The following is a 27,877-nucleotide window of genomic DNA, read 5'->3' on the forward strand; positions in this document are numbered from 1 at the left end:
GCAGGCGTGGCCCGTCTTATTTCCAGGTTCCTTAAAAAATCGTAGCATGCGGTGTGCCTTTTTAAACAGTTGTGATTCCTCAAGAGACACGGGGTTAAAGCTCGGCTGGCAGTGATGAAGCCTGTTGTTTGTGGTGCGATTATCGGGGTTGATAAAGCCCTTTGTGCAGGGAAGTAGATTAGCATACACTTACCTCATTACAACAAGTGAATTGAAATTTACTTTCTGAGCCCTTTTTAGCCAGCAGTGGGGAAGCAGAGACAGGTGGGTCTCTGAGTTGGAGGCCAGCCTGCTTCTATCCAGTACAGTAGGGCTACAGAGGGAAATTGTCTAGAAAAATCAAAGCCAAAACCCAACCAAACAAGAAACAAAAAGCCATCAAAATCCCTTTCCCTCAAATTTCTGTATATTTCCTTTTCCCTTTTTTTGCCCCTCCCTCATTTTTTCCTTTTTCTTGTCGTGATAGTGTTTCTCTGTGTAGCTTTGGCTGTCCTGGACTCATTTAGTAGACCAGGCTGGCCTCAGCTATCCTTTGCCTCTCCCTCCCTGAATACTGGGATTAAAGGCTTAAAGGCATGGTTGTAAAGGCGTGCTCCACAAGGCCTGGCCGTTTCTGTATATTTCTTATAGATGAAATGATTGTATAAAATTGATATTTTTAAATGTTCGCTTGTCACTGAAATTTCAGGGATGCCAACATTAATCTATAGAATTTGAAATATAAGGGATGCCAACAGTAATCTATAGAATTTGAAACTTAAGCACCCTTCTCCCTGCATTCCTCCCAGAACCTGTATAGGTGATGGAAAAACTGAAGCCATCAAACCGTAGAGTTGTGAGCCTAAAGTGTTTCTCATTTCAGATGATGAAGTAATGAGTGCCTACTGGTTTGAAGGATGGTGTCTTTTAGTCTTCTCCATCCTTATAATATTCATAATGTGATTTTTAATAACTGCTTTGATATTGCAATAAAGAGCCTTAAGCATGTTAGCAGCATTATCTTAGAACACATGAAAATGGTCAAATTTGATGTAGAAAATTGTTGACACTCAGCTTGTACATAGAGTTCAATTAGGATTTCCTGGACACACTGTCTTAGTCTGGGTGTTACTTATTTTTGCCAGTTCTTGGTATTTGGCAATCTTAGAGTTAATTCATTAAGTAAAAATGGTTAGTGTCATAGTAAAACTTTTTTTTTAATCAAAAATTAAAACTTTTAGAATTTTACTAAAGTTCTAAATCAGGTACTTGTTCCTGATGATTTGAACAGCTTGTGGACTTTGATAGGATATGGTCCTCTGCTGTTTTTATATTAACTTCTCTTGTATTTTTCTTTGTTTTATCTCATATTAGTTCTTAATTCCATGCCATTTATATTAAAGGGAGGCTAATGGTATAGAATTGCATAGTCTTAGGGAAGTTAAGCTTTAAGGTGTGTTTTTTAATTCCTTTTTGGAAAGGCAGACATATAATTCCATGCCATATATATTAAAGAGAGTCTTGTGGTATAGAATTTCATAGTTATAGGGAAGTTCACTTATTTTGCTTTTTTTGAAACAGGGTTTCTTTGTGTAGCCCTGGCTATCCTGGATCTAGCTTTGTAGACTAGGCTGGCCTTAAACTCAGAGATCTGCCTGCTTCTGCCTCCTGAGCATGGGAATAAAGGCGATATGTGCACCAGCCATCAGCACTGGGCTGGGAAGCTCACACTTTAAGGTCTGTTCTTACTTCTTTTTTGGAAAGGCAGACACATGTACTTACAAAAGATGAATGGACATGCTGACCCATTGACCCACTGTAGTTCTTGACCCTGGTTTTGCTTTTCATCTTAAGGTGACTATTAAGAATATCGAAAAGGAGCTTATTTGCCCAGCATGCAAGGAGCTGTTTACACACCCACTGATTCTCCCCTGCCAGCACAGCATATGTCATAAGTGTGTGAAAGAACTCTTACTGTCTCTTGATGATTCATTCAATGATGTGGCGTCAGACAACTCCAGTCAGAGCAGCCCTCGACTTCGGCTCACCTCCCCTAGCATGGATAAAATTGACAAAATTAACAGACCAGGTATGTGGGGGGCGCTGAGTGGGGGGGGGGGAGAGCTCTTATAGATAGAGGTTCAGTTATACCTGTGGAGGAGAAACAATTTGTATTTTTTTTTTCCAATTGAACAAGTTATAATTGTAGCTCCCACTTAAAATGTCAAAATGAACTTTTGTTTTTTGATAGGGGCTTAAGATGGATATTGAGTAACAACTTTGTGTTAAACTGCTTATCAATTGTGGCGTCCTTGATAATGGTAGAATACTAAACTACTTAGGGAAGCATGTATAAAGTTAATGTGCAAATAAATACTACAGAATTTTGGTTGGAAGTGCATAATGGTTACTTCTAGAAACAATGTTTTATGTGTGTTTCAGTGTATGTCTGTGTACCATGTGCTGGCAGTATCCTCTCAGGCCAGAAGATTTGTCAGATCCCCTGGGACTGGAGTTACAGTTGGTTGTCATGCGGGTGCCGGGAATCGAACCCAGGTCCTTTGGAAGAGCAGCCAGTGCTCTTAACCACTGAGCGAGCCGTCTCTCCAAAGCTTAGAGAACTTTTAAATCAAATCATGTGGTATCATTCTACCTGCGAATTTTATTTTCTTCACCTGCTTGAAATTCTTTTTTAAAATGAAGTGTTTTGTCAGCGCATGCTGACATATGCCTGAAATACCAGCACATGGGAGGTGCAGAACGGAGGATCTACGACTTAAAGGCCAGCCTCAGGTACATGAGAAACTGCTCGCTGCCCTAAAGAAGGGTTTTGACTGTCACGAGTACTAGAATTCTTCAGATAACGGATGGCAGTAGATCTAACGGCACATGACATATATTTTGTACCTGTCTCATAGGCCAACAGTTACCTTGTTTTCTAGCAAGATAATGTTGCCTCTGAGTAGGTATTGCAGGGGTGATGTAGATCAAAATTAACTTAAGGTTACAGGAGCTGCTGGAATTCTTTAAGAGCCATCTTACCATGTACCTACTCCATCAGAGTAAATAAGAGTGTTTTCGTGGGTTATGCACACTACACTGCTTTTTAAATTTGCTTGGTTTTATATGTATGTTTTGCGTGCATGTTGTGTGCATGTGTGCCTGGTGTCTGAGGAGGTGAGAAGAGAGTGTTGCATTCCCTAGGACTAGAGCTACAGATGGTAGTGAGCTGCCATATAGGTGCTGGGAATCGAACCTGCAACTTCTGCAAGAACAGTAAGCACTCGTAACTGCTGGGCCATCATCTCTCCAGCCCCGAACATTTTTCTTTGAATGCCAGTCATTAATTATTTAGAAGATAGTTTGTTCATATAAAATACATGTGTATACCAATGAAGCTGACTGGGAAGTATGTGTGTGTGTGTGTGTGTGTGTGTGTGTGTGTGTGTGTGTATGTGTGTACGTATTTGTGTTGAGAACAGAGAGGGTTATGCTGATTGAAAGGCCATGACTGATGTCTGTGTTTTCCCCTTTGCTATGCATATGGCACCCTGAGGGACAGAAAGACAGTAATGACTTGAAGTCATCCTTATCAGATAAAACCTGATGTGCTATTGGTGGGTCTTCATTTGCCAGTTGGAAATCCCCTTCTTGGCTGATGGAGGAAAACATACTTTTTGTGTATTAATATATTCAAGACAATTAGTGCAATATTTCCACATATGATGAGGTTATATTCACATATATTTTTCATGAATTTCTGTGTCTAGGTAGTGATTTAATCTCTGGATTTGACTGATTCTCATGTGTAGTTCATAAGAAACTAGAGCTATCTGTGCTTTTAGGAGCTTACTATAGTACCCTGTACACACTTGGTGCATAATTATAGAACGGGCGTTGAATGACAACCTTTAGGTACCAGAGTCACACAGAGCGTGTCATCATGACTGCAGTGTAACATGCTTACACTTATTTTTCAGAACACGAATTCCATTTCTCCACACACCCCACTGTCTAGAATAGTTGTGAATTGACCAAAATATGTCCCCTCCCCATTCTGTAAGGTCACTGTGCAGGTGGATCGTGTCCTGAGCAGGGCGCTGAAACTGTTTGAAGGACAGTTACGGGTGCCCGGAGTATTTAACATGGAGAAGAATGCTGCAGAACGTTTGCTAGCACTGCTTTAGGTAATGAACAGCTGCCTGTAACTACCTGTAACTTCGGCTCCCAGGGATCTGGCACCTTTTTCTGGCCTCCATGGGCAGGTGCCCTCCCCCCATGTATAAATAAATCTTATAAGAGAGAGAATGGCTTGAAAGGTGAGGCTGTTTGAAACATGGCAGTCATTTCCAAAGGTTTCATTTGTGAGTCAGTGATCACAAATTTGAGGCCTGTCTTCTGTCAACAGTTTTAAACAACCAGGTGTCATTATATCTCAGAGTTAATAATACCTTTTGTTTATAGGCAGAATTGATAAGACACACTTGAAAAGGAAGCCGGAAACCCTGGTCACAGCAATGGGTGTGGAAGGAATATATTTCTAAAAATTAGTTTTTTACTAAAGGATTAGACCTAGGCTGTCCAGTGTAGTAAACACTGTGAAATGCTTGAAAGTGGACATTTCTGATTAAATCTGTTTTCTGTTGTACATATAAAATGCATACTAGATTTTAGAGGCTTATATAAGAAAGAGGGAGATTTAATGCTTTGTATCTTTATTACATTTTGAGGTAGTATCTTAAATATAGTGGGTTAAATAATAACCCACTATATTTTACTTGTTTCTTATCTTTTATTGTGGCTACTAGAAAATTTAAAATATCTTGTTCTGTGGCTCATGCATTTCATTGGGATAATATTGCCATGGACATTTAGTAGATTTTTTTTTTTTAACAAAAGAGAACTTTGAAAGAATAAGGTTTCTGTGTATATGTCAATGACATATTCAAGTATATAAACAGAAAAGGTATCTTGTTTTATGTTTCTGATCATGTGTGTAATCTTTCCCTATATATTGTAATTTCCTGTTATCAGAGATAGTGAGTTTTAATAATCTTTGTGTAACTTTTAAATTCATTAAAAAAAAACAAAACAAAAGATACTTTGTATTTACTTTGTATTTCTAACATTTGCCAGAGATGAGATTGTTAAAATTACACAAATCCGTAGGACAAAACGTATGTCTCTCAAGGGTTGCTTGACAGTGGTGCTGCCAAATTCTGCAAGATCGCCTGACTGCTGTATACTGCTGGCTTTGTAAACACACTGAGTATCAGGAAAAACACACATTTACTGTTGGTTCAGTAATCGTATTTTGCGTGGGACACAGGCACTGATTTGTCTTTTGCTAACAAGATGGGTATTCTCTTTGGAATAGAATTCTAAATCCCACTTTCTGTTCATTGTCCACAGCACCACAGCGGAGAGCTCTGGGGTGGAGAGGTAGAAAAACAATTGCTTTATTGCTTTTGTGGCCGCAGGCACTGTGGTGTTAGATTTAAATTCTCTCGTGTGTCTCTAACACCAGTGGTCAAGTCTTCAACACTATATAGCTAGTAAACAAATTAGAATCACATGACTTAAAGGTCAACAGGATGAAATTTCTGATGCTTTAAAGGGATGTGTTTTGTTTGCATTTTGTCCATAATACACACGACACAATTTTGTTTTTTAAGTGTCTGATACCTGAAAAATATTTTTACATTTATGTAGACTATAATGAAACTTAGCATGCTACATTGGGAAGGTTAAATTAATATTAAAATTTTGTTTGAAGTTGTCAACTTTGCAGTTACTGTAGTCTCTACATGTTTTATTCAAGTGATGTCTTTTCCTTGTTGTCAGTGTTTTAAGTGTTTGCCATCAGTGTTTTAACATGGAGGAGGGTCATGTACACAGCTTTTTTGCCACGCCCCCTCCAGTTGACCTTTTAAAGTAAAATTGACTGTTTTTCTTTTTTTTTTTTGGTTAAATTCCGGTGATACTCTTTGGTTAGAGAAGTGTTACCCTTTTTCTGTTTCCCTCATCCTCTGAGAAGTCCGACTAGTGGCCCCCTCCAGGCCCTAAGAACAGGAAGTCCTCACCACCAGCTCAGGGGAGAGGATGCAATTGCAGCAGTTCAGAATGTGCCGCAAGTCAGTTCTCTTGCATTTGTTTTTAAATACTTTATTTTTCTCCTTGAGAGTTGAGTGATCAAACATAGACTGAAAGCTGGCTCTTTTTGGTGGGTGTAAGCCGCTTTGAAAATACATTAAATATTTTAGAATTGTGTCTTCGAAGCAAAGATGTGTGAGCTGAGAGTATTTACGCAGTTTACAGATGCTGGCTCAGCCAGCTGTGTGGCTGCTGTTGTCCTAGCCTGCCCAGGCATCATTCGGCTACTCCCTCGCTCCCCATACTGTATCATATTGTAAAGAAACACTCAATAGAACTTTCTTTAATAACAAATATTTAACCCTTTGCTGTACACTGCGATATCCTCTAGCCTCAGGTATTCTTGAGAATTTGAACGATGGCTATTGCAACCAAAAAAAAAAAAAAAGTGAAAATTTAGTTGTCTTAAATGTAAATTTCAACAGCTATCTGGCCTTGGGGCCTTTAGATGACACAGCAATTGAGGGTTGGCTTTATGACATTTTCGTTTTTGTCCAGTTTCTTCCTGAGATTTACCTTCCATGATATCCTTAGAGCTGCCATGCTTTCTTTGTTTCTCCAAATATAATATTTTATGAAAGTAATGGTAAAAGCAGATGACAGCTGAAAATGAAAGCTTGTTAGCACTCTTAAGGAGACTTGAGGATCTGCTCAGAAAACAGCCAGGAGACCTATTGAGTAAGTTACCTGGAAATGACTTTATCTCATTGAGGTCCAGTGGAGTGTTTTATTTTTTGACATAACTTTCTTTCCTTTCTCTTTTTCTTTTCCCTTCCTTCTTTCCTCCCTTCCTCCCTTCCTTCCTTTCCCGGCCCCCCACCCCCCTTTGGTTTTCTGAGAAAGCGTTTCTCTGTCCGTCTGCTTGCCTCTCTCTGCCTCCCAAGTGCTGCCTGGCTTTTTTTTTTTTTTTCTTTTACATTTCTAAACATGAAAACAACCAAAATTTGGGTGTCACCAGCATCCATGCTAAAGCATGATTTAATTTTCATGATTGTTTTAGATCACTAACAGTCACAACTTTCATAAACCTGTAAGGGGCCATTGTTTCCACACGCACTGAGATTGGTTATTCATTCATTTCAATTCTAGCATCTATTTAGTGTGCGCAAGGATGTAGCTAAATGTGATTTTTCCATTTGTTTAAACTTGACCACTGCATTATTTGACTTCCAGAGTTGTTTGGCTTCATTTTCCACAAAAACATTTTCATTAGCATGTGTGTGTGTGTTATTTTTTTAATTAGCCTTGCGCTTGTTTCATTATATGCCTGCTGTGGTGTGAAACATCTTGGACTGCATTGCATGTGTTTTGAATTACTACAGGAATAGATTTAGAGGAAGACTTGCAACTTTATTGTGGGAAGCTTCTTTTTATATGATTCATATTTTAAATTTTTAAGGCTAAAATGTCATTAAGTGGAGATATTAAAAATACCCCCCATGCTTGGTGCTTTAGCTGCATTTGGAGTCCCTGCATGCTATAAAGTCATTAATATAAATAATACTTGGGGCTGTCTGCTAAGTGTCACCTATTGTGATGTCACGCCGGACATCTTTTAAGATATTTCTTTTTTAGATGACAGTCATTTCAAGAGCAATACTGATGCAGTTACTTAAAGACCTTTGTCCAATAGAGTGCACTGAATTTACGCTTTACTTTTGGTAGTGGAGATGGTAGTATTGAAGGAAGGCCGGAGGTTAAGAAGTTGCTTTGTGTGTTGTGGAAGCTCTTTTGTGGGCAACTGAGATTTCATACGCTAGGCAAGTTTTAAGTAAGTACGCATCCATCTGTGTGTTAAACGGACAGCTTTGCATTTCACTGAACCAGCAGGTAAGGCCCGCCATACTCTGGTTTCTTGACTTATCAGATCAGGACGATAACAGCAAACAAAAATTTTAGTATTTAAGGTCAAATATTGTATTTTGTACAATACAAAATTATACGTAATGCTTCTTGGCACCGAATTAAATAATTAAGTAATCAAGTGATTCTGTTTCACTCCCCAAGAAGATCCTAAATGGTTGGTCCCTCTTAAAGTTACTAAATTGTAGGTTTATGAATGAGCTACTCACCCTCTATTGATTGTGTTCAATTACCTTCTAGTTCTTTCTCACTGAATTTTCCTAGATAAAACACTGCTACAGTGGGAAACATTCTATTGACATGATTCTTAAAACATGTGATCACCTATTCCTTTGAGTATGTAATGAAAGTAGAGACTAACCAGAAACACACAGTGTGTGTAAGCGGACAGGTTTGCAGTTTCAAATAGTCTGTGGTATTGCAATAAGCGTGCTGATTCAGGGGCCCTGGGTAAGAACCTCCTTTTTCTGTACCTCCATTTCTTCCCAGTCAGCTAAGATGATATTCACTTGGTGACTTTGGATATGATGTATAAAATTAACTATAAGTCTTACTTATATAAAATCCAATCCCTATGAAGTATTATATGTTTTGTCTTCATATCTATATTTGGCTTAATATAGGTTTATGTGCAACTTATTATAGATTTCTTTTTTCTATGACAACTCTTAAAACTTTGAACTTGTCTTTTATATACCAAGTAAAAATATTTGTTTAGAGAAGCATTTTCAGAGTGCAGATGGAGCCACTTGGGATGTTTGGTATTACAAGGACAAATCTAAAATATGACCTTTCTTCATATTAATCATTTACGATGTAACTGAATGAGGTCTTATGAACTACACAGGCTGGAAGCGTAATTCACTGACCCCAAGACCAACTACGTTTCCTTGTCCCGGCTGTGAGCATGACGTGGATCTTGGAGAGCGAGGAGTCAGTGGTCTGTTTCGAAACTTCACTTTGGAAACGATTGTCGAGCGATACCGGCAGGCCGCCAGGGCAGCCACCGCCATTATGTGTGACCTTTGTAAGCCACCGCCCCAGGAGTCTACGAAGAGCTGCATGGACTGCAGTGCAAGCTACTGCAACGAATGCTTCAAAATCTATCATCCCTGGGGCACTGTAAAAGCCCAGCATGAGTATGTGGGCCCCACCACTAATTTCAGGCCCAAGGTAAGTCAGGGTACCACATGGCATGGGAGAAATTGCCAGGAGTCTACTAGAGGCAGGAAGATTTGATTGGGTAGCATTTTTGTAATAGTTTTAATTAGCTAAAACTTTTACGGTAAGTAAGGAGTAATTACAGCCCAGTTACAACTGCCTAACATCTAGTCTCTTGAAATCACGAGGAGCTATTGGCTTTCATCAACACACTACCCAAACAAACAAAACATGCCTTTGAGTATTTGGAAGTTGGGCATTCTGAAACATTGTAAGTTTTTTCCAGTTTTTTTCCTCCTGAAGACATATTGGTAGTAGGACTTTGCATATTGGTTTTTTATTTTCTTAATTTGTCAGACCAGTGACAGTTGCCTAACATCAGGTCTCTTGAAACCATGAACAAGTATTTGGTTTCATCCACCTACTATCTAAATACTTGTTTCTGAATGGAAGCACTGTTTTATGTTCAATTTCAAATGTATTGATGATTTTGTTTCATAGAGTAAGTGCAAATGTGATGTTTCCTTGAGTCAGGGGATACTGCTGGACAGTGTGTGTGTGTGTGGCTGATGGAGCTAGCCTGCTGGACGCTTACATCACAAAGCTTTCCGGGCCCCACTTAGCAACAGGCTCCTGTGCGAGTCAGGCCATAGATTTCTCTTAAAGACTTCTGATCCCTTATAGGGATGCTCACTAAGGCGTGCCCACTCCCTGTGCTGAGAGGGCCGCTCTAGCTTGTTTAAGCCTTCACTCTACTTGAATCCTATTGAAATGAATGTTTCCACCAAGTTTAGGGGGAATAACATCCGTGTGTTAACCATTTGAACCCTCAAATTTAAAAATGGTAATTCTAGGGAGTTTTTGATGTGACATGTTATTTTTATTTTATAGTCTTTTATTCACTTATATGGCTCTATGTATTTTATAGAGCAAATCTTTGTGTTGGGGGACCTACTAGATTATTTGAGACCTAGACCATAACAGTCCATTTGTTTTTATTCAATAGATTTTAATGTGCCCAGAACACGAGACAGAGAGAATAAACATGTACTGTGAGCTGTGCAGAAGGCCGGTTTGCCACCTCTGTAAGTTGGGTGGGAATCATTCCAATCACCGGGTGACCACCATGAGCAGTGCCTACAAAACCTTAAAGGTATGACTTGCTATTTTAGAAATTGGTATATGTTTTTTCATTTTATTTTACATTTATGAGTGTATCTGTACACCATATGTGTGCAGTACCTGCACACCTTTACTATGAATGCTGGGAATCAAACCCAGGTCTTCTGGAAGAGCAACCAGTGCAACTAACTGCTGAGCCATCTCTTCAAGCCTGGAAGTAGGTTTTGATACCTGGTGATTTCATGACTCTTAAGTTTATATTTATAAAATCTTGGTTTGTAATATGCTCTGTTGTACTGAAAGGAGTTATCAGTATAAGTAAAACAATATATAATTATTAAAAATTATGAGTAATTATATATTTATAATTTTTAATATATATTTTTATTATATAATATATAAATATATAAATATTTAAATTAAACTATATTATATATTATATTTTATATATAATATATTATATAATAAATATTATAAATATATAAATATTATATACTATAATTTTATATGTAAATAGATGCTAATATAATTATTGAAAATTACATATAAAATTATTTTTAAAATATACGACATAAGACTTAGTTTTTCTGACTCTGATAAAGCCTTTCATAGCTAGCTTTGAAGTGTGAGGGAGAAGAGAGTGGGGACATTGCTGGGATCCCCCAGTGAGCCCAGTGTTCGTTGCTGACCTGGGTGCAGACACAGAATGCTCCTGAAAAATTGCAAGTTTGTTGATCAGTAAGAGAGTAGGCAGTTGTCTTGTGCTTTTTTACTTTATTATTCTTTGGTGTAGAGAGTAGTTTTAAAGGAATTAATTCGTCTTTAAGCTTCCCTTTTATTTAGTTGCTCCCTTTCCTTAGCAGTATGTGTGCAGATTGTCCTATATGTAGCTGTTTACATAAATAGTGTCATATGTCCATGTCATGGACAGGTTTGGCCATTGTGCTTTCTGTTTCTCTGCTCCATTGCTTGCCTGTGTCTTAGATAGGGTTTCTATTGTTGTGACAAAAATACCCAATTTTCAGCTTTGCCTGGCAGGGCAGGGAAGCATTTGTGTGGGTTCAGTTTAATCAGCCTGACAATGGAGGTAAAACCCTTTGATGATTAGAAGCTCCCCTTTCTCGGAGTTGGGGGGGGTCTGGATGGTGGGGAGCTTGTGTTACTTCCAGCTTGCGTGAACTTTAATCATTGGTGGAACTGTCCTTGACCTCTCTGCAGGCTGTAAAAAGAAGTTTCAGCCACTCACCCTCCTTGGGTGTAATTATTTTGTTTCCGAGGATCACAGAACTCAGGGGAACACAAATAGCAATTTGTCATACAGGATGTTACAGCAGGTGCTGACGAAGAGATGCTCAGGATGAAGGGTGTGGAAAGGACGTGTGCTGCCTGCCCACTGCTGGTGCGCTTTGAGCCCCTCCCTGGCCTTGCCTCTAAACCCGCTGCTCTGAGCTTTTGTGGATGCTTCACTGATAGGCACAGGCGATTAGGTCCTTAGGTCACCTCCACCTGTGGCTTCCTTTCCCTGGAGCTGGTGAGGGAGGATTGAATTCCAGCTGTCTAGTCCACATTCCGGGCTACCAGCTTGTACCCTGATGCCAGCTGCCTCTTGAATCGTAAGCTTACAGAAAAACAAAAACAAAAACAAAACCCTAATATTTTAGAAATCAAAGACTTTAGGAGAGGTATGTCAGGAAACTCGAAGAACACGTACATAATAGCACAGCTAACTTTTACACCGTATGATTCTTATATATTTTAGTCTTTCAGAAAGATATTCCACAGTACACTTTCCAGCTTACACACTTTTTAGTAAGAAAATAAAACACCACCAACAAAAGAAACTAATTGTCTAGATTATTTTTTCCATTTGCTAAAAGTAACAACTCTCCTTTACACTTGGTTCTAGAGTGAAGTTACACAATGCAAAGACACAGCAGCACCGTTTCTTTTATTTCTGGCCAGTTGGGCATGACTTAGAGAAATGAGCATCATAGAGGGCTGACCTTGCGTTTGTCTCGAGTCTACTATTTGTTCAATCTGCTGAGGTAGACACCAGGTCCCTTATCTGTGTTACTGCGTGTGTCAGGTTGTTTGTGAAGATGTGCTTGCACTTTTGGAGAAACTGGCTTAACCAGTTAACAGAGAATGACCCCCTCCTAGCCCTTTTGTTAGCTGAGGCTAGGATATTTTCCCGCCTGTGATTCACTTGGCTTCTGCTCATATTGATAGAAACACATGCATGGGCCCAAAGTAGCACCCCTCAACCGCACAGAAGCCATGGCTGCCTGCGCTGAGTCCTGAGAGAGTCTCTATCCGATCCCTGTTCACTCCTCTCACCATCTTGGCCTCCTAGGCTTATTGATTCTGGTGTGTCCTGAAAAGACACATGTGCTGTCTCTTTCCTAGTCTGGCCACACTACAGTCTCCAGGCCTCTACACTGTTGGAAAGTCAAGGCCTTCTAGAGCTTTCTCAGCTTCTCAGGTCACCGTACAGTTCTGTTAGTGAGCTTTTGTGGCTCCTCATCTTACTTTGGTTGTTCACTCTACAGCCACACCCTCGGAAGTTTGTGAGCATCTCACTAAAGAAAATTTCCCGAGGAATTCTTGATAACTTCCTATTTATTATTTTCACAAATTTCTAAGGATGTCCAGTCTTCCCCTTTCTGTTAGCTCTGCTCGAAACCACTTTCATCTTAAGCCAGTTGTTAATGATGAGAGCTCAGAGAAGTAGAACAGGCAAACGTCCCTGTGAGCGGTCCCCACTGCGTAGGGAAGCACGTGGTATTTCAGGGTGTGTGAGATGTTTGTGGGGAATCTTGTTGCCATAGTTGCTGAAGTAGGTTAGCACTATCCTAAGTGAGGTAGTGCAGGGCTTTCCCAACATGGTGGTGGTTATAGTTTGATTATAGAATGCCCCCGATAGGTTCATGTTTGAACATGGATTCCCCTGTTCTGGAAGGGTGTGGAGCCTTTAGGAGATAAGGCAGAGGAAACACGGGGCCTTATAGTTATAGCCCACATGGGTTCTGGCAGAACTCTTTCCTTCATGTCCGTCAACACAATGTACATGCACGCCACGCTCCTGCTGCCGCAGCCCTGCCTTACCTTACCTGTGTCCTTACCTGCTGTGATGGACTTGTGTCCTCCCAAATAAAGCAGAATAAATCTCCCTTCTCTTACATTGTGGAGAAAATATTTTCTCACATCAATGAAAAAATAATTTAAAACAATGGCTTAAATATGTATCATTGTTGATTCTTTTTCAAGTAGGTCATGTGCACAGAATAGCACATATCTGTTCTTCTGACGGTTTTATCCTGAACATCTCTAGAGACGAAGCAAAGCTGCGCTCACCTTTAAATTTATACACTCTGAGCACAGGGGCCATGCTAGCTACGCATTATTCCCCTAGACTGCTCGCCTGAAAGGTTCTTTGGCATTATTATATTGAATGACTTTTCCTTTGTTTTGTTTACTAGTGTTTCATTAGTAACTTTTATTGGGGATGTGAGATATAGAGGGAAAAGGTTGTTACGTTTGAGAACAGCCTGTCCCAGGACCTTTGGGACAGCTACAGAGGTCAGCCTTGTCTTACTTCAGGGGATCTCAGCTTTGTTGTATGGCTCTGCTTGGGGAGATGTGAACAAACATCTCACCTCAGGTAGGGCACTGAATTGATGACAGAACAGAACAATGAAGCAGAACCCAACTTGGTGGATTAATGACTTTACTGTGGTTATTCCTGAAAGCATAGGCAGATCCTAGGCACTGAGAAGCCCACCTCAGCTGTATCCCTGAGTCCCTTGTTGGAGTTTCAGGGAGCTTGGCTGGTGGGAGAGTTATGGCTTGTGTAAACTTGGGGAGAGTGGCCTGGTTAATCTTCTAAGTTTCAGGAACCTTCTGAGGCTTGCGAGGTTGCTCTACTTTATGTATCTTAAGGAGTCCCTCTTTGTGATGGACAAAGACTGTTCAAAGGAAAGTGCACAGCAAGCCCTTAGGAGACTCAAATTCACACCACTATTGTATTTTTTTTAGCAGTTAAGAAAGGTGTTTATTGTGGGTGAAGAAATGTGCAGCAGACAGACACACAGAGAAAAAGACCCTCTGCAAAGCAGAGGGGGGCACTTGAAAAACTCCCTCCGAAAACAATCTGTCTCTCCTCCAAGGGTTGGGGATTTTAAAGCCTTTGAAGAGTTTTCCTCCCTACTTCAGGGCTGGTCAGTTTTCAGACGGATAGGATTGGTCAGCAACTGATCTGGCCTTGAACTCCTTGAGGGGTCCTCCTGGTGGGAGACAAAGCTGCCAGGCTTTTGTCTCAAGTCAGAGAAGGTTGAAGAATAGTCTGGCCATCTTGAGATTTGCCACCTTCATTACCTAGCCATGGCCTTTGCCCTGCCTACCCGGAAGTCTGTCTAACTCCAGTCTCCCCTTCCCTTCTCTCAGATGTCACCCTGACTGATATTTGATGTTTGGGAGCAATGACCACTGGTAGCTGCTGTGAGCCTACAACGGGTGGACAACAGGGGGAGGGGCGAGCAATGCAGCTCAGTTACTGTAGTTGAGAAAAGCAATGCCTGAGCTCAAGGTTATGGTCCCAGCATGTGCTCAGAAGGGACAAGGCTAGACTTGATTGACATTTGGCTAGTGACATGGTGTTAAATACTCCCTACCCCTGCAGAGTGGTGATGGTACTTAAGTGTGAGAAGGTAGCTGTTGACTGTGGTATTTGTACCTCATGGACTTTGGGTGGGTGGGTAAAATGCTAGGTTAAAATGCAGGATTTCCTGTCTCCTTGTCTCCTTGTAGCGTTTTTATCCTGTGAGGTGCATTTTTTCTCTGTCTGTCTGTCTGTCTGTCTGTCTCTCTCTCTCTCTCTCTCTCTCTCTCTCTCTCTCTCTCTCTCTCTCTTTCTCTCTCTCTCTCTCGCTCTCGGATTACACGCTTGCACAACCATGTCCAGCTTTGTACATCCTGGGCAAATGCTCTATCCCTAAGCTAGATCTCCAACCTACTCTGTCTTTTATGTCCAGAAATCTTGTTCCTTTCCTGTCAGCCACTTCCTGTTTCTCCAGTGAGCACTCCCAGGGGGCGTCTCTGCATCTGGTTGCTGGGTGTTCCTTTGAGACTGAGATGGGTCCTGCAGAGCCAATCCTATCTGCTTCTGCACACATCCTCTTCCCCTCTCATAGTATGTTAAAAAAAAAAAAAAAAAAAGAGGAAGAGGGAGTAGATGGGAGACTTACTTCTTGAATTCCTAAACACCAAGTGGTTGACTTTTCTTTTTGCCTGTGCTTTATTTTTCAGCAGTAGGCATCCTGGGGCGCTGTCATCCTGGTCCTCTCACCGCCTCTGCCCTGGGAGGGGCTGCCTGGCTCTCTCATTTTCATTTAGATCCTCCATACATCCATTCACTGGGACTTGGCAGTCCGTTGTTCTCTCAAATGGCCTTTGCTTTTTAAAATGAACTTCAGATTCATTGCAGAACATGTTTTTTAGACCAAACTAGAGATTTCACCAAAACCTAGAATGTAATTTTTATGAAAATTATAGTGTGTTTGAAATAGATAATTTATGAGCAAATTATTCAAAAATCAATGTTTTCATTTGTGTATAGTGAATGAATAGTGAGTCTGGGATGAGCTGGGATTGTTTTGGACTGATTTTTTGGTGTTTTCTCTCTCTCTCTCTCTCTCTCTCTCTCTCTCTCTCTCTCTCTGTGTGTGTGTGTGTGTGTGTGTGTGTGTAAATTATGAAATGTAATGGAAGACTATACTACTTGACCTGCCTACCTTCAATTTTCTTAGAAGCCTTAGAAGCATGAATTCTGAGATTATTAAACAACAGAAGTGTACAACTTGCACATTTGACTGTCACTTACTTTTTTTTTCCAGCCTTCATTTAATCTTTCATATCACTTGAGCCTGTGTGCTAAGGCCAGTAAATATTTACCTTGAGCTAATCACTGTAGCCGACTTTGCTATTCCTTCATCCGGTCGGAAGGGTACCATGTAATTTACAAACTTGCATTACATCCTTGTTGATTTGTCTTGTGCTTGTGTTCTGTATGTTTCCACAGGAGAAACTGTCAAAGGACATTGATTTCCTTATTAGTAAGGAAAGTCAGGTGAAAAGTCAAATTTCCGAACTGAACTTGCTAATGAAAGAAACAGAGGTGAGTTATAAACTGGTCAGAGTACTGTTTCATTCACCGAACCAGACATTCGCTTATTTGTTCATAAAATCCCGAATGTATTCTCTCTGAGCTGGGAATTGTGTGACATCACACCTCTGCTTCCCTAGAGCTTGAGGAAACACATGCAGAGTAGATGCCCGGGCGGTCAGTGCTCAGAAGTTAAAGGGAAAGGATAGCTTCCAACGGTGACCTGCACGTGAACAGATGAGTAGACAGCCTTTGAAAAATTACTGTATGTGATGGGCCCAGGCTTATCTAGATTCCTGGTGCTGCTGAGTACATGTTCTGGTTTACTTATGTACATAAAGATGGGTGTTCATACTTACCTCGTTTGCAGTAGCCATAAGATGGAAACGACTCAAATGTTCATTAGCAGTGAGGCATGAATAGCAATGAGACCATTGGGGCTGCTCCTATATAGTCTAGGTATATCTTGCTCATACATCGTGTGGAAGGGACGACACTATGATGGTATTTATAGAAACTCTCCAGACCAGGCTGGAGAGATGCTTAGCAGTGATTGAGAGCACTGGCTGCTCTTTTTAGCAGACCTGGGTTAAATTTCCAATGACCACACGGTGGTCCACAACCTTCTGTAACGCCCGTTTCAGGCGTCCGTCTTTCTTTCATAGGCTTTGATATATGGAGTGGATTTTATTTTGTTGTTTTTTTCCCTCCTCTTGGTCACTTTAAAACAGATTTAAATGTAAAAAGTCTAGGCTAGCCCAGGACTGTTATTTCTTGAAATATTTTTCCCAGCAGGAAGTGAAATAGTTAAGAAATAGTAAGAGCCCAAGTTGTACTTTAGTGCTGGAAACCTTGCATCCAGTGTACAAGACATGTGGGTCTGGATGCTGGTCTGTATCTCCAGCACTGTAGAAAAAATAGTGAGAAGAAAGGGAAAAGAAGCAAATTAATGCCATGTTTGTCTCCAGCCTCAACTGGAGGTTTTGTAGCTGCAATTATAATTTTATCTATGCAAATCACCTTTCTCTGGCTTTTTTTTCTTTAAAAACTGAATTAGAACAAAGTATAATAGTAAATGTGAAAATATCATAATAAAACCCATCACTTTGTATATCACCTAAAAAAATCATATCAAAAACAAAAGTGGGACCATGAGATTAGTAATGGAGAAGGAGTGTGAACATTCCTTTCTGATGCGGCGCAGAAGCCTCTGGGAATTCCGCAGTGTCCCTTTGCCTGGTCCTGCAGACTTTGCTGTTAGCTCTGTTTGGTGAGCGTGCCTGGGCTTCACTGGACTCTTTCAAAACCACACTGAGCTCTCATGTTGTAAAAATTCAAATCATTTGGGCCAGGCAGGGTGACATAGACTTGTAATCCCAGCACCAGGGAGGGCGAGGCAGGAGGAGGGCTGACTTAGGCCAGCCCAGGCTAGGGAAAGGGACTCAAACAGGTAAAACCCCAAATCAACACACTGAACACATATCACAGATAGGATTGTTTTATAAAACAGAAAAATAGTTATACAGTGATAAGGATGTTTAGAGGTCCTGAGTTCAGTTCCCAGCAACCACATGGTGGCTTACAACCATCTATAATGAGATGTATAGTACCCTCTTCTGTTTGATGCTCTGATCTGTTATGCAGGCATACATGCAATAGTGTGCTTATACTCACAAATAAATATGTTTTTAAAAATAAAATTTATTTTAAATACCTCAATATGGATTGTTAAGGATGCTGTTTTTTAAAATGTTCCATGGCTATAATTTAACTGTAGAACAGCTTCCTGTATTTACAGGTATTCCTGAATTTGGGATGAGGTGCAGACTCTTCAAGAATTGTCCTTTTGCTGTATTTGTGATTAGATCAGTTCAGTTCTGCCCTTAATTTATTGTTTCTCGTTCAATTGAATAATTAGTCTATTTCTAGACTTTAAAAGTTATAAAATTCTGGAATTACAAAGGAAATCTAAATGGAAGTTGGCAGGTGTGTGTGTGTGTGTGTGTGTGTGTGTGTGTGTGTGTGTGTATGTGTGTTTGAGGCCAAACTAGTGTTTTGAGGATTTCAGAATCAGACAAAACTTTTTCTTTATAGCATCTGGCCTTGTTTTATTGATATTACATAGAGCGTGTTTTAACTTGGGTGTAATGGACGGCACAATGCTTGTGTGTTTTACACTAGTGCAATGGAGAGAGGGCGAAGGAAGAAGCACTGATACATTTTGAAAAGCTCTTTGAAATCTTAGAAGACAGGAAGTCATCTGTTCTGAAAGCTATAGATGCCTCTAAGAAACTAAGACTAGACAAATTCCACACTCAAGTGGAAGAGTACCAAGGCCTTCTAGAGAACAACGGGCTTGTGGGGTACGCTCAGGAAGTGCTGAAGGAGACGGATCAGTCCTGCTTTGTGCAGACAGCAAAGCAGCTCCACCTCAGGTACTCACCCTGCTCCCTAGCTTTTGAAACCTTCCGGGGGTAGTTCCTGGGCCCACCACATCCTGGCTGCTGGTTCTTTGGCCCGCCAAGTGGCACATGTTGAGTGTGATTTGTCTTTTTAAAGAATGTATTTTATATGGCATATGTCTGCCCACAGAATACAGAAAGCTACGGAATCCCTGAAGAATTTTAGACCCGCAGCCCAGGCTTCTTTTGAAGACTACGTTGTCAACACATCCAAACAAACAGAGGTGCTGGGAGAACTGTCCTTTTTCTCTAGTGGTGAGTTGGGAAGGCCTTGTCTGTTCCCCAGCTGCATGCATGCACCACGGTACATGTGCATTCCCTCGCCTTTCACATAAGGTGCTCATGATTGTTTACCCTGGAGCCTTAGAATGTTTCTATGCCTGTATTTTTATGCACAAAACTATACTCCTGGCTTTCAAAACATTGAAAGCTTATATTGTTAATATGTGAAATTTGGCTTAAGATATATTATGTATTTCTAGCCATATTAGTTTAGGTCCCTGCTGTGCAGACCTCAGAGTAATTTTATCTAAAGATCATATCTCCAAATACAGTCAGCCTTTTGAGAACTGCAGTCACAATCAGGAGGGTTATGACTGCACCATATAAACTTTTAGAGAACACTCTGACAGGATCACCCCCTCACAGGGAGGGCTCCCTTCTATCCTTATATCTTACCATATTTGCCTTGCTGAGGTTCTTTTCCTGTGACGTTGAAGCAGCACAGGCTAAGTGCTGGAGAGATGCTCAGTGCTAAAGAGCAGGGGCTGCTCTTGCTGAGGACCGGAGTTCGATTCCAAGCTCCCATGTTAGGACACTGACAACCACCATAGGGCCAGCTCCAGGGGACCTGACACCTTCTGGACTCTAAGGGTGCCTGGACTCACTTGCACATGTCTGACCCCCAAATATATGATTTTTAAAACCTATATAAAAAATAATTTTTTTGAAAAAAGAAACTTGTCTTCTCAAAGGTTACAAACTATGGCATGTTTTCTTTTTAAACATATCTAAACCTGGTATTTTCTATTAAGGATTTTTTAATTTTTCCAAGTGTTAGAAATCTCTTAGATACTATAGAAACTGCTGGCACTTCATTTTTGCTGAGGGAAATACTGTCAGTTTTTAAAAAAGATTGATTTGCTGTGTATATAGTGCTCTGCCTGTGTATACACCTACAGGCCAGAAGAAGGGATTAGATCACATTATAGATGGTTATGAGCCACCATGTGGTTGCTGGGAATTGAACCCAGGACCTCTGGAAGAGCAGACAGGGCTCTTAATCGCTGAGCCATCTCTCCAGCCCGAGGGAAATACTGTCTTATCATTGTGTTCTATGTCATAATTCTTTCAGGCATAGACATTCCTGAGATCAACGAGGAACAAAGTAAAGTGTATAATAACGCCTTGATAAACTGGCACCACCCCGAAAAGGACAAAGCTGACAGCTATGTTCTCGAATACCGGAAGATTACCCGAGATGAAGAAATGATGCCGTGGAATGAGGTGGAAGTGCACGGCACAAGTAAAGTTGTCTCCAGCCTCGACAGCAACAGTCCCTACGCTTTCCGGGTGCGAGCTTACAGGGGTTCCATCTGCAGCCCCTGCAGCAGAGAACTGGTTCTGCATACGCCTCCAGCTCCAGGTACTGGGAATTCTGCCATCAGGGAAGCAGAGTGCGAGGGGCCTAGACATGTAAACAGTGCCTCCACATGTCGACCTACATTGAAACCAGCTTTCTGCTTTTGAAAGACTAGTCAAGTGGATTTCATACTTGGATGGGATTTAGAAATGACCTGAGTCCTCAAATACCACCTCATGCGATTTTAATTGACATCAGATGGGGGGGGGAGGAAAGAAGATATTTTAATCATTGGGGCTAAATTGGCATCAAAATGACATGAGTGCTATTTTAAACAATAAAAATTGCGTGACTGGATGGACTTGGTGGGACATGGCCCTTAATACCAGCATTTAGGAGACAGCAGCAAGCAGATCTTTCAATTTGAGGCCAGCCTGGTCTACATATTGAGTACTAGGTCAGCTAAGGGCAAAATCATAAAATTCTGTCTCAAAGCAAAAAACAAACAAACAAACAAAACAACAACAACAACAAAAACCTAAACCATAAAGCAATAGCATGGTTCTGGGACTTTTTAAAAGGTCAGTTAATGGAAATGTCTAAAATACAGGATATTGATAGTTACTGTTCATATTCATTGGCATGGTTTAATCTGCCTGACTTGCCTAAGTCTTCTTTCCCAGTGTGGTTCCCTGAACACGAGGGTAGAAGCCTATTTCAGGACCACATGGCAGGTGCCCCTCTACACCAACAGCCTCGTCTGTGCTCTCTGCCTGTTTCCAGGCTGCTGGCACTGGGTAGGAAGGGCATATAGGCTAATTGGTGCCTAGTGCAGTGTCTTCATAGATGAGGACTCTTAGAACTCAAGTTGTTCTGCATCATGGTAGTGGCAAAGCATCTTGCTCTGCCCATCACTGCCTTGGAGGCACCCAGTTATTTTTTTAGGCCACGGACCCTACCTTATGTACCAATATTTTCTGAATCCTGTCTTTCCTTTCTCCTTTTGTCCAAAGTAAAGAAATGGCTGTGTGTTTGTGCGCATGCTTTTCAGGAATAGTGTGGCTTTAAAGAATGTTACAATATAGACACTGTTTTAGAGTTTCATTGCTGTGAAGAAACACCATGACCACAGTAACTCTTATAAAGGAAAACATTTCACTGGGGCTGGCTTACAGTTCAGAGCTTTAGTTCATTGTCATCATGGTGGGAAGCATGGCGGCTTGCAGGCACACATGGTGCTGGGGAAGCCAAGAGTTCTACATCTGGATCAGTGGGCAGCAGGGAGAGACTGTATTACACTGGACATAGCTTAAACATATATAAGACCTCCAAACCAGCCTCCACAGTGCCATACTTCTTCCAACAAGGCCACACCTACTCAATAAGGCCACACCTCCTAATAGTACCACTCCTTATAGGCCAAGCATTCAAACACATGAGTCTGTGGGGGCCATACTTATTCAAACTACCACAGATATATAGGGTTGGCTGAAATGATTTCTCTTGAGTTTTACTAAAACCAATAGAGAGGGTGTACTTTCGGGTATCCAGTAGACATTTATTACCGTATGCTCTTTTTAAATTTCTGGTCTCTAAAACCAGACAGATAGTTCTGGACAGGCTTCTGTTTAGTAGCAGTTGTATAAGGAGGAGGAGAGGGCATGCTAAGCGCTTTATCTTCTTCTCTCAGGGAGTCCATATAAATAGTGGGGCCATTTAGATTTACTGTAATAAGTAGGAGATACTGAGGAGGGCAAAGAATCTAGAACGACTATGCCAGGACATTAGCCATCCCCAAGTGGAAGGAGCTCCCTCTATGTGGGGACTTGAGCTTGCTGGCAGCTACTTGTTTTTAAATCATACAATACAGATATGATTTACCATTGTGTGCACACAGTTTAGTGATAGAAAGTACATTCGTATTATTGCACAGCTACCATTCACATCTCTAGAAAAAAAATTTAAATCTCACCTGAAAAAAATCTATATCCAGTAAACAGTTCCAGCCTTCTTCCCACAGACTCTGGTGGCCTCTCATCTTTCCTTTTGAGGATTTGAGTCTCTGGGTACCTCGGGAGAGTGGAATTTGCAGTATTTGTCATTTTATATCTGGCTTATTTTGTGTTGTCCACATTGAAGTGTGTGTCACGGTTTCCATTTTCAAGGCTTGTACACTCTACTGTACATCTACCACATTTTCTTTGCCCGTTACTCTGTTGGTGGGCATTTTTGTTGTGTGTGCATTTGGCTAGCAACAGAGATATGCTTAAAATAGTTGTTAGCTCCATGCTGAAAACAAGGAAGTTTAGAGTTTAGATCAATCTTTTGTTAAGTGCTAGAACTAGATTCAGACCTTCCTGAACTGAAAACTCATGGTGTTAGACAGTACCGCCTTTCACAGATCGGTCTTGTTGATTGATAAGGGAAAGATTTTTTAAGTTCTCAAATTTATAAAATTCATAAATTTATAAAGATATACAACCCAATTTAAGTGCCCGGGGATCCAAAGTTTCTAACCTTCAAGGGCACGTGCACACATGTGACACCCCCCTTCATAGCTAAAATAATAAAATGAATATTTTTTAAAAAGGAATTATTGACTTACTATAGTAATTAACATTGCTGATCCAAAACTATGCACTCATAAATGTTCACAAACATCTAGAACATTTTCTTCTGCTTTGGATATTTCTGAAGATCTCTAAGTATAGACCTGGAACATATGGCTGTATCAGAGTTTTGATTGATGTAACTGTCTAGCTTAGGATGACGGCATTCTTCCATCTCTTCAGTGATTTCTATTTGAAAACTATCAGATTCAGCTTTAAATTAGAGGTGCTAGTAGATGTTGCTCAGGTTATTTTAAGAATAACTTTAACCTCCATTCAGTTTTTAGTTTCCTGTTTGATGAAAAGTGTGGCTATAATAACGAACACCTATTGCTCAACCTGAAGAGAGACCGGGTGGAGAGCAGAGCTGGATTTAACGTCCTTCTCGCTGCCGAGCGCATCCAAGTGGGCTACTACACAAGCTTAGACTACATCATCGGCGATGTCGGGATGACGAAAGGGAAGCACTTCTGGGCCTGCCGTGTGGAACCGTATTCATACCTGGTGAAAGTGGGAGTTGCCTCTAGTGACAAACTGCAAGAGTGGCTGCGGTCTCCCAGGGACGTGGCTAGTCCAAGGTACGTTCCCACAGACTGGGACCCATTCATTACATTTGGAACACACATTTCTTAGAGTTGGGTGATTGGCTGTCTCATGGCTGTCTTAGGATAGGAGTCAGGGTGTCAGTCAGGGAGTCTTGTATTCAGTCACAGAATAATTAACATTTAATTAATGCTGCTATGAAGAAGTTAGTCTGTTTTAAATTACTCTTGGTTATGACAAAGCTTCACAGCTTGAAGTTTGAAAGTTCCCCATACTTCCTAAAGTGTATGTCAGCCAGACATGGTGTCACACACCTTTAGTCCCATCACTTGGGGGGCAGAGACAGGTGGATCTCTGAGTTCGAGGCCAGCCTGGTCTAACAAATCAAGGATCTGGGGTTCAATCCCCAACACTGTACAAAATTAAAACAAAACAAACAAACAAACAACAACAACAAAAAACACACAAGGAACTAAAGTGTATGTTAAAACCACCCATACAGTGAAATGCTTTTAACTGCCTGTTTCCTACCTATCTAATTTTTATTTACAGTTTCTTTAAGCCTTTCCGCCAGTCCTTTTGTGTTAGAAATGCTTCTGCAGCAATTAAATTCCTTATGATATTGAATAATGGGAATTGTGTACTTTACTTTTTTTTTTAATGGGGATAAGATGAACTGGCTTAGAAGGGAGGGGGGACGAGAGGGAAGAGGGGGGACAGTGGGACCAGGAGGAGAGGAGGGAAGGGACTACAATTGGGATGTAAAGTGAATAAACAAATAACTTAGTTAATTAAAAAAAAGAAAATAAGTTTAAAAAAAGCATTTAATCTGAATGGTTTCACAGATTAGCATGAATGATAGGACAAATGTACAGTTAAGTAATGAGCAATCTTAGGTAAATGGCTAACTAAACAAAATGGTATGCCCAGCAGTAAATATTATAAATGGTAAATGTTTTACCAATGGTAAAACAATGATGTGCTGCTCTTGGTAAAATATTAGGGTTGACATTTAAGAGTTCACATGATGAGAAATCGTAGAAGCCAAAAACAGTTTAAAATCATTGGTGCACTGTGATTCAAGATGTATAAGGAGGCACATTTACATAGGGAAGATAGGAAGATTGTGTACCAGAATTTTCTGTAACTTTTCATCGTTCACACAATTTCCTTATTCTTGATGTGGAAATAGGGTTTACAATCAGGAAACAAGGTTCTCAAGAGGAGAACAAACCATGCTCTTATCTTGTGTTTGAGTGCCGAGTTATTTACTTTAGCTTGTTAGTCCCATGGGTGAGGGCATAGGTCTTTGTATTTTATGACATACCATTGTGTACAATAAGTATTTAATCTCATATTAAGCCCTTCATCCTCCTCTGGTTTTTTTTTTTCAGTAGAAATTAATGTTTAAGTTACCATTTGTGTATAAATTTAGGTAAAAATGGGTGGTACTATAGGGAATTTGACACTGAGTACATAGGACAACGCTAAATGACAGTTTGCCGTCCATGATTTAGGCATGTTAATAGAGCACTTTTGTGTATGGTAAGTCTAAAACCGTGAGTGTTATTTTTTGAGAATGCTTTAAAGACCTTGAGAGGTGGTGGCTGGAGATAAGACACTGAGTTAATTCTTGTGTTGTAGATATGAACAAGACAGTGGGCACGACAGCGGAAGTGAAGATGCCTGTTTTGATTCTTCACAACCTTTTACATTAGTTACTATAGGCATGAAGAAATTTTTTATACCCAAGTCACCTACTTCTTCCAATGAACCCAAAAATAGAGTTCTTCCCATGCCAACGAGTATAGGGATTTTCCTTGACTGTGACAAAGGCAAAGTGAGCTTTTATGATATGGATCATATGAAATGCCTGTATGAGCGCCAGGTGGACTGTTCACATACGATGTATCCGGCATTTGCCTTAATGGGCAGTGGAGGAATTCAGCTTGAAGAACCCATCACAGCAAAGTATCTGGAATATGAAGAGGACATGTAGCTTGGACACCCCATGTGACGAGGATGGAAACTGTGAACAAAGCCATGCCTTGGTGTTAGTCTTTGTAACTAATTACATATAATTTACGTCTTCTGTCACCACACCTGGCTGTAGTGTGTAATTCTTTGTTTTGTCTTGTCTTAATTTTGCATTGATTGACAGGGTCTTGCTACATAGCCCAGGCTGGCCTCAAACACTGTCTTCCTGTTATAGCCAGCTGAGTGTTGGGACTACAGGTGGGCACCACCACACCCAGCTAGTGTATGATTCTTAAAACTCAGCCTTGTCTCTTCCGTGTCATTGTTCTGCCTTTTACAAATGGCAGGAGTGGAGATGTTCTGTCCCAACTGGTCCCGGATGGAGAACTTTACAATCAAAGTCCTTTTCTTTGGGCACAGGGACTCTAATTGATTTAAGACAGCTGATGTTGCTATTATTTACATTCCTTTTGCTTTGGGGCTGGGGTGAGATACAAAGTATTTATTGTGTTTCTTTGTCTGTATTTTATTTTTCTTTTCATTTTCTATCATGTTCATGTCCAAAGAGAAGATATTTTTAAATGCCTATTGATAGAAGTTAGTACTAAGCCATGTGTTTTGCATTTGTTGTTAATAGGAAAATAAAGTTATAGATAGGTAAATTGACAAAGGCCATAAAATGGTAGTATATATTTAAGTAGAAAATTATGTATTTTAAAGTGTGTAACTACTGAGCGTACATCGATTGCCTGGCAAATTAATACTGTTTTTTTTCCCCTTGTGGACCACAGACTGTATTGGTAAGGCCATCTCTAAGAGTGTCCTTGGCTGTATTGCTAAGTAAGTATCTGGCACAGGCAGCAAGCATGGTCTCTTATAGGAAACACAAAGTTCTTCAACCCATGCAACTTTTCACTACGGTTTATTTTTTCCCCCCAGGAAATATTATCTTCAAATTTTCTTACTTTAGAAAATACTTGTTCATATTTATAGCAAAGAGTTATTTTTCAGAAATCCTAGGGAAGATTGACTGATAGTGAATGCCTGTCTTCTTATGTCATGTGAATTTTGTGGTGTTTTTTTTGTTTTTGTTTTGTTTTGTTTTGTGGCACAGATATTATACATCAGGGTTTTATGGCTTTCGTTTACAAATTTGAGAATCCATTTTTAGCAGCATTAAAATATAACAGACATGTTACTACTGTCCGCTTGGGTGGCATTGTCTGTGGGTGCATCGTGTGGTCAAGCATTTGTAGTGTGAATCAGTTAAATACAAAATTCTTTAGAAATAGTAGCTAAAATCAAAATGATTGTGTATAGTCAATTTGAAGAATTACACCTTTTTCTAAATTGGGTGTTTCTGCAAGATTCTCTTCCAGGTACAGAAATCATCTTTTAGGTGGATGGTTTTTATTTGAACTGCCTTTTAAAAAGTTAAAACGTCTAGACACTAAGACTTACATGTTTTTAGCACTGATGGAATGTTAACATTTTAGAAGAGTAATCAACCTTTTTGGAAACTGTTTATTTTACCTAATTATTTTCAATGGAAGTCTGGTGGGCCAATCACACTGCATCAGACCCTCACTGACTCCTCCCACTCATGTAGAAGGAGCTGAAGACTCTGTGGTTAGAGATCGCTGTTCTTCTCCCTTTTATATCTAGCACTTTATGACATAGGAAACAAAGAATGTACAGTGTTACCTGGATCATTGTGCAATAAAGCTGCTAAAGTCGCCATGTGTGTGGTTTAGTGTGATATTCAAAACACATGTAAGCACACGTCCTGAGACATTTTAAAACATAAAGCTTTAACAGGAATCAGAAAACGAAGCTGTTTCAAACACTGTATCACTGTATGGAAATACTGCTTAGTAGAATTTCGTTTTTAATAAAAAATAAATAAAAAGAAGTCAGGTGTAGTTATTCAAATTTGCACTCTGGGAGTTTTCACTATGCTTTGTGGAAAACTGAAAAAAAAAAAAACACCTATTACAAGATGCTTTGCAGCACATGCTTAATTTTTAATTACATATATGTGACTGTGTATGTACACATGAATGTGAGTGCCCGTGAAGGCCAGAAGTATTGGATGCCCTGGGGCCAGAGTTACATACAGGTGATTGTGAACCATCTGACACGAGCTGCTGTGAATTTAGGGTTCCCTGGAAGAGCAGTATTCACTCTTTACCACTGAGCTATGGCTTCAGCCCTCATATGTTAATTTTATGGAATTATTTTGAACATTTATTTAATTCCTGTGCAA

At 40.2% G+C, this 27,877-nt stretch overlaps 1 protein-coding gene across 2 annotated transcripts in view; it reads left to right on the top strand.

Moving 5' to 3' along the window:
- The window catches only part of TRIM36 (tripartite motif containing 36), a 28,452-nt gene extending 1,103 nt beyond the window's left edge, over positions 1-27,349 (top strand). For both annotated transcript variants that reach the window (XM_084779958.1, XM_084779959.1), the window contains exons 2-10: positions 1,834-2,068; positions 8,843-9,168; positions 10,163-10,309; positions 16,355-16,450; positions 18,620-18,873; positions 19,031-19,155; positions 20,255-20,545; positions 23,372-23,669; positions 25,279-27,349. In XM_084779958.1, coding sequence (XP_084636084.1) covers positions 1,834-2,068; positions 8,843-9,168; positions 10,163-10,309; positions 16,355-16,450; positions 18,620-18,873; positions 19,031-19,155; positions 20,255-20,545; positions 23,372-23,669; positions 25,279-25,633 — 2,127 coding nt within the window. In that variant the 3' untranslated portion in view covers positions 25,634-27,349. The remainder of the gene's footprint in view (positions 1-1,833; positions 2,069-8,842; positions 9,169-10,162; positions 10,310-16,354; positions 16,451-18,619; positions 18,874-19,030; positions 19,156-20,254; positions 20,546-23,371; positions 23,670-25,278) is intronic.
- Positions 27,350-27,877: the final 528 nt, after the last annotated feature.

Source organism: Acomys minous, assembly GCF_964271855.1.
Source record: "Acomys minous genome assembly, chromosome: 4".
In the NCBI taxonomy this organism is placed as follows: domain Eukaryota; kingdom Metazoa; phylum Chordata; class Mammalia; order Rodentia; family Muridae; genus Acomys; species Acomys minous.